Source organism: Rhamphochromis longiceps, linkage group LG3, assembly GCF_057381845.1.
Source record: "Rhamphochromis longiceps isolate RC_006_pf linkage group LG3, R_longiceps_female_GT1.1, whole genome shotgun sequence".
Lineage (NCBI taxonomy): Eukaryota > Metazoa > Chordata > Actinopteri > Cichliformes > Cichlidae > Rhamphochromis > Rhamphochromis longiceps.
The window spans coordinates 25502669-25510389 of NC_140559.1; the positions used below are offsets into that span (position 1 = coordinate 25502669).

At 40.5% G+C, this 7721-nt stretch overlaps 1 protein-coding gene across 1 annotated transcript; it reads left to right on the plus strand.

Moving 5' to 3' along the window:
• Positions 1-215: 215 nt before the first annotated feature.
• LOC146673646 (neuropeptide Y receptor type 2-like) lies at positions 216-7348 on the plus strand. The gene is made up of 3 exons (XM_085384494.1): positions 216-372; positions 5959-6112; positions 6764-7348. The coding sequence occupies exons 2-3, from the start codon at positions 5987-5989 to the stop codon at positions 7346-7348; spliced, it is 711 nt and encodes a 236-aa protein (XP_085240620.1). The 5' UTR covers positions 216-372; positions 5959-5986.
• Positions 7349-7721: the final 373 nt, after the last annotated feature.

Consider the following 7721-nt stretch of genomic DNA (forward strand, 5'->3'; position numbering starts at 1 on the left):
GGAAAAAGCTAAACTATCCAACTTTATCAAGAGTAAATCCAAGGCAGGCAAAATGCACACACTTGCTTAACTTTTGCCTCCAGTGCCTCCTGGCACACAGACAGCAACATAAGTTGCATTTGTATAACTTAGTTTAGTGGAAGTTTTCTGTTATGTATTCATGAGAACTTTTACAGCCAAACATGTTTCTTCTTGTCTATCTCCAGCCGACCTGTTGGTCAACACTCTGTGCCTCCCCTTCACCCTCGTCTACACCCTGCAGGGTGAGTGGAAATTTGGTAGCACACTTTGCTTCCTGCTGCCCTACGCCCAGGGGCTCACCGTGCATGTCTCCACTGTGACGCTCAACGTCATCGCACTGGACCGCCACAGGTGGGTGACACTTAAAGAAAATGTAATCTGTATTCACGATCTTCCTGGTGAGCTACCTGTTTCACCTGCTTCATAACCAGAGACGGGCACATTGGATTCTAATTGTGTTTATATCACTATTATCTGTGGTTTGGGTATCTGTGGACAATTGATGACAGTGCATAATGTTGGAAACAGGCAAGTCCATCAAACAAAAAGAAGAAGTCAAAGAGAGTTTTTTTTTCTACTTTGTATGGTCTGACGTGACAGTAAACAGATTTTCAATCTATACTTATATGATTCGTTTGACTTTATGGATAAAGTCCATAGGTATCCATGGTACTGGTACTGGTTAGTCAGTAGATCCACCTCCACACAAGTAGGTTTGATGGCTCATTTAAGCCATTTCTTTTTTTTTTTTCATGTGTTAGAATGGCACCGTGTTCCTGTTTTCCCCATTGTCCAGATTACTTCCTTATCTTGGAGATCCAGTTTTCTTCAGCTGCTTCGCACGTTCAGATGAACTCCAACTCCACCGTCCTGGACTGCAGCTGCGAAGGCGGTCTTTGTTCTCTTGCAGAGTTCATCTTATGTGAACTGGAGGGCCACGCCAACGAGACCCTGAACAATGAGAACTGGTTCATGTAATCCTACGCAGAACTCACCAAGGCTGCAGCACAGAACAAAGAGTTGGAGTCCATCCACAGCTCGGCAAAAGCAGCTCTTCTGTTGCTTAGTTATGTTTGTCAAAAGGTTCTTTTCAATACTTGCAGAGGAGAAATTTGGAAACTTTTGCAAACAAATGTTTTCAAGCACAAAAAGAATTTAAATCCTTATAAAATACTGCAAACAGAAATAAAACCTGTCAAACTTAACAAAGAAGATCAATGTACTTTATGACTAAGTAATAACATTCTTTGCACTTTGCACTTTGGGTTTACTGCCAATTAGAAAATCTTGGCTGTTGTTTTTAATCACTCTGAACTACATTTCAAATGGTTGAAACAGAGTGCAGTATCATCCCAGTGAATGAAAAGTTATATAACATCCACAGCGAGGTACACCTCATTTGGAGGTAACGTTCAGAAGGGAATGGGGTGGAAATGAGATAACCCCACCAATACTCTATATATACAGATGTATGTAGCTGGAGATTATTATTGCACGTTGACTGTCCCTTATTCTCAGGGAAAGGATACAGCTAGATTACCGTGCTCTGATGGCCATCGTAATCAATTAACTTCACATTTTCACATCTATCCTGTTTTCTACATGACGTTTCTCAGATCTTTTGTGAAAATGCAATCAGTTTGTGCTCCCCTGCAGATTTTCACCTCCTCGCTGTGAGCTGACGTCATATTAATGACAAATCTAAAATCCATTTCCACCTTAATACACCTGGCCCAGAGAAAAGAGGATTACAGTGAAGATTCTCTGACTCTGTCATACCGCCACTGCACCGCTAACGGCACAATTAGACTTTGGCTGCCTGCTGTTTTGGCAGTTGGAGTGTAGGTGTTAAGTGCAGTGATGCAGTGACTTTAGAATGAACAACAGATTATTCATTTTAACCTCTATAAGCCTGCAGACTGGCTTTTAACTCTTTAAAGCCTGAACCATGAAATCATTGTCTGTAAAGGGTTAAGCACTGAAATGTTGCTTGCATGAACTGGTGGATAAACCATTACAGACATCTAAAAACTATAATATAGATTTATTTATTTTTGGTAATGGCCAACACTTGTTAATTAAGAGCAACTGTGGCACCAATCTTGCTATACGTGGTGGTGTATATGTATACACATGTTAGGATGTTCCTGTGGCTGTCATCAGTATCTACAGGCAACAGGCCATTATGCTTATTTTCTCTCCACCACCTGTCCAAAGATTGCAAACAGACGAACGAATCTCTCCTCTGCATGTAAAGCAGATTTTCATTTGCTTATTTGTTTTTTGGGCAGATGGTTCCTGACAAACAAATTTACAAAAGATCACTTTTCAAGATCCAAGCATCTGTGCTCTTTGTTTTTTTTTCTTTTGTTTGTTTTTTTGAGAAAACATCAAGAGAGTCAAATCAACCTCATTTAGTCAGTCTACAGACTTGTTTGATGCACTTTAGTGTCCACTCTTCTGATTTGAATATGATATTGCTTTAAAACTTTGCTCTCCTGCTACAGCCCTACGGTCCTGTTAGCAAAGATTCAAGCTGCAAGAGTAGCTCTCCATGATTTATCAAACACTTGGCCTGGCAGCTCTTAGCAGCTCCTCAGTTCATCTTCTGTACGAAACAAGACTAGTTTGCGTAAAGCCAGGTTACCTGTGATTGGCTGCCCCCTTGTGCGCTTAAGATGACCATATAAGGGAGTACTTGTACATACTCTGACCTCATTATTTCAAACTTTGACTATGAGCCTCCACCCCAGTAACAATATATATACATATGACAGAAAATAGCTACCTTAACCCTTTAAAACCGGTCGGAGCGGGTACGCTCAGTTTTGTGTAACTATTTTTAAATCCCTGTAGATCCGGAACCAGTTAAGATAGCACAATAATTCTTTTGTATATGAAACTGGAGGAGTTGTACTTACATTTTATGTCATCAGCTTGTCCTAAGTCACAGTTTCCTTCCACATATAGCTTTGCAAAAACAGCATAAAAAGCATTTGCAGCAACAAAAACATAATATTCCAGAAACACGCTTTGCCGATTCGATCAGCTGTTCGTAACACTTCCTACTTTGGAATAGACGTCAGCGCGAACTATAGTGTGTCCACCATGACCTGGCCAAAACCGGAAGTGATGTCATTTTTGTGGAAAATGTAGTTGTTGTTTTTTTGTTTTTTTACCTTCGGGACCTTATAAGCCTGCACTGGTGTTGCTTGACTTCATGCTTGTCTGAATAGTTTCTAGGATGCTTAGAACTCAAATTGCCGGAAATAGTTTATTTTGATGCAAATGCTGTTTTTTTCCCCCGCAAATTTGCATTATAATATTTATTTTTGTTTTTCCAGCAGTATATAAAAATTGGTGTATCTCAAAAACAAAACTATGAAGACACTCAAAATACATTTCCTGTTGTTAGAAACTATTTTGTGCAACTTTTTTGTATTTACAGTTTTGCGGGACAAACCTCTTTAATTTCTTTACCTACAAATATATGTAAAAAAAAACAAAAACAAAAACGATTTTTAATTTTTTGTAGTTTATTGCAGTTTGTTGCAATTAATGTAGTTATTATAGACTTAACGCATACATATTATTAAAGTTTGGGCTATAATGGTTGTATTCATGTATACTTGGGAGCAACTTGAAATGCTCCCAAAAATGTCACTGCAGCATGTAAAAATATAAAGATAACTCTGGCGGACTTGGTTCTATGGTAGGTCTTAAAGGGTTAAAGAAAACGTTTCCTCTACATGGTGAATGATGACCAACTAGACCAACTTTATTTAAAGGCTGTATGAATAAGGGTGTTAAATTTGCTGAAAGTACAAATGTGTCTGGCGTCCTTCTTTAGTTAAAACTAACTCACCATGTAAATTAATGTAGTATTGTTCAAAGAGAAATTTCTGAGTTCATGCTCTGTGCTTCAGCAGTATTTAATTAAACTTAATTAAATGTGATGTGCCCACAGAGTTCTTTCTTCTACCCACGCTACATTAAAGCTGTAACTTTAATGTAACTTTCATTATGTTTCATGCTGGATGTGCCAAAGCACAAAGCCCAAACAAAACCTCAGTGTCAGGATGCCTCAGCTGTAAACTTCATCCATAATGATTTCATGTTACACCCTGTTTTTGTTTTCTCTATCAGCAGGGATTGTAAAAGCTAAAATACGTTTTACCAGAAGTTTTTTATAATTTAATCTGGGCAGCAATAAACAGATGGCTGCCAAAATCACCACAGAGACCCACTAGACTTGTGCTGAGTATGTGAAACCACTGTACTCACTGGAGGCTTGATCAAGAAACTTGAGAGTCAGAGTAATGAGTTTCATTCTTTTATCCTTAAGTTTTTTCTTAAGTGTTAAGAGTTTCTTATTGACTTCCATATTCAGTAGATTAGAAAAGAGCCTCAGTTGTAACCAGCAAAACAAACACATTTGGAAATATGAGTTTTTTGCAATGCGGCTTACATTAATTGGTGAGTGGCCTTCACTACTGGCTTGTTGGGTGTTTTTTATGTTCATGAGTGTTGCTGATTTGACCACAAACAGAAAGATTTGCAGCATTGATTCTGGCTGTAAAGAAGGACTTGATCTTGGCCTACAAAAAAACTGCACAAACAATGCACCCAGTTTAGGGTTGGTGTTGCATGTTTTAGCTACTTGCTAGATGAGCCTGCTGAGAATTTTTCTTTGTCATCTTTGTTTACGCAGATTGTACATTACAGTCAGCATGACTTCCAAACTCACATATATGCTTACTTTTGTGGGGTTTCATTTTAAGTTTCCTCTAATATCAGCGGTCCCCAACCTCTGTTGTGCCACGGACCGGTTTATGTCCGACAATTTTCACGGACTGGTCTTTAAGGTGTCGCGGATAAATACAACAAAATAGAACCGGTACCAAAAAATATATATATCTTTTTAACACACGGGAAAAGACCAAGGGAAACCGAGTTAACGATAAAAACGATCAAAAACATAACGATAAAAACCCTGAAAACTATAAATTTTACACCCGAGCCTCAACTCTCGTGGCCTGGTACCAAACGACTCAAGGACCTGTACCGGTCCATGTCCCGGGGGTTGGGGACCGCTACTCTAAGGTAGTGTCAACCACACAAAAAGTGTTTATTGCTATACGATGACGTTGTTCTATCTGAGCAGTGTCGCTGCATAATTTTCTATCTTGGGTCTTGCACTTTGGCCAGCTTCAAAATGAGACTTTACTGACTAATGGGTGACATTATGGTGAGATTAAATCCATCTTTTATATTTCTAATCAATTTATTGTGGCCTCTTTTCATGGTCATTCAATCCATGAAAGGTTTGTGTAAATGCACTGATTAATTCAGAAATAGGGAAAATCCTGACAAAAGGCCTGAGAGATCCATTTGGCCTTTCAGCTGATCCATCTACTGTTCGTTTATTGTAAGGAAGGGAAAAAGGGAAAGAACAAAGCTGAGGTATGCCAAATTACATTAAAAAAATGACTGAAAATTACTGGCAACAGGTCTCATGGAGTGATGATTCTGAATTTGAAGCTTTTGGTTCAAATCATCATCTTTATAAAACAGAGGAGGTCAGGAGCAGCAGTCAGTGTCTACAGCCATCTGTAAAACACAGTGGAGACTGTCGTTTGGGGCTGCTGTGTTGGGGATATGGTGAGAATTGATCAACTTTTGAATGCAGAAGGTTACTGTCAGATTTTGAAAACTTGTAAAAATAGCTACAAATGTTCCCCCTGAAAAGTAAGATTTTCTGAATAAAGTGTGACAAAACTTCCTGGTAATAACTAATGCAATCTAAAAATCAGGAAACTGATATAATATCAGTGGTTTTCTGTGTCCTGACCTGTTGAAAAAGAAACTATAAAGTGCGCCTCATGTGAACATTTCAAGTTTATATAAATATTTGGTATGCACCAATTTGCATTTCAGGTGTATCGTGTACCACCTGGAGACCAGGATGCGTAAGGACGTGTGTTTTACAGTGATAGCATTGACATGGGTGCTGAGTGCCATCCTGGCTAGCCCTCTTGCCATCTTCAGAGAGTACGGCTCTTTCACACTGGAGCCTGGACATACCATACAGGTATATGCAGTCACACACCTACAACACCATGTTTCTGAATCAAATATTTGTACAGATCGGCCCCCTCACTTCCCTCCTCATTCTTTCCCTTTGATCTTCCTGGTGCTGCTCACATCCCTCACGTTGCCTCCTCTTTTATCTCATCCTTCTTTCCTTCTTTTCTTTCCTTACATCCATTCCTCTCCAAACTCTTGTTTCCCACCTTATTCCTATTGTTCATAATCCCAGCCTCTCCAGTCACTGCAATCAAATGTAAACTATGTCAAAATTCTGATCTAGTCGCCAAAAGAATCCAATTTTTTAGTAACTTTTCTAAAGCTTTTGATCATATATCACATAATCTTGATTACCTTTGGATTGGAGCAAACATTGACTTGCCATTTTGTATGGACTTCTCATCTATTGGGAATACCCAAAGGGAAAAGAAAAAAAAAAACATTGCGCAGAAAAACTGTAATGGCAAAATGTGACTTCATTTTTAATGTTACATCTTCTAGTTTCTGGAGATTTGCCTTTTTAACCATGTGGCTAAAATTAAATCCAGTGACCTGTGGGATATTAAGAGGCTAACCTAACCATGGTATTTAAAGTGTACCTTCATGTAACACAGACTAAACTCAACCAAACATCCCATTCTGTCCTCTGTCATAGGCGTGTATGGAGAAATGGCCCGGGACAAACACAGATGGCACCATCTACAGCATCTCCATGCTTATCCTGCAGTATTTCCTCCCCCTGTCCATCATTTCCTTTGCCTACGCCCGCATCTGGTCCAAATTGCGTGGTCATGTCAGTCCAGCAGAGAGTGGTGTCAACAGCAGCGTCGCCTCCGAACGCCACCGCCGACGCCGCAAAACCACCAAGATGCTGGTGACCATGGTGGTGGTGTTTGCCGTGAGCTGGCTTCCCTTCCACGCCTTCCAGCTGGCCACTGATATTGACAGCGCGGTGCTGGACATGCGGGACTTCCGCCTGCTCTACACCGTCTTCCACGTGATTGCCATGTGCTCCACCTTTGCAAACCCACTACTTTACGGCTGGATGAACCGCAACTACCGCGCTGCCTTTCTCGCTGTCTTTAAATGTCGCAGTGGTGGCGAGAGGGAAAGGGGTGGCCGACTGGACAGCATTCATCCCGCTGGGGGAGGGGCAGGAGGGGGAGGCAGAAGGGCAAAGAAGATAGTCCTTGAAACGCAGGATGTGGTGTCTACATGCCTCAACGCCACTGATGTGTGAGATGCCGAAGAGGGATGGAGGAGAGGAAGACATGGAAGAGAAAGGAAGGAAAAGAATATTCTTTTGTCTCCCAGAGGACAAAAGATTGCACATGGAGACAGAAGAAAAGAAGACCTAAAGATGTGTGAGAAAATAGAAACGGCACGAGTGAGAGGGAGCCAATGGGGGGGATTAAAGAGCCCAAATATAGAGGAGAAGGCGGGGATGATTGGGGATTAGAAGAGGAAGAATGACAGGAGAAACGATGAGGAGCTGCTGAATGACTCAAAGTCTTCTTAAACAACTGAAACTGCATCTTTCTGAGGACATGACCTTGCTGTGATGGAAAATCCCCACACTGTAAAGACATGCTTTGAGGGTGAAATTGTGTTTG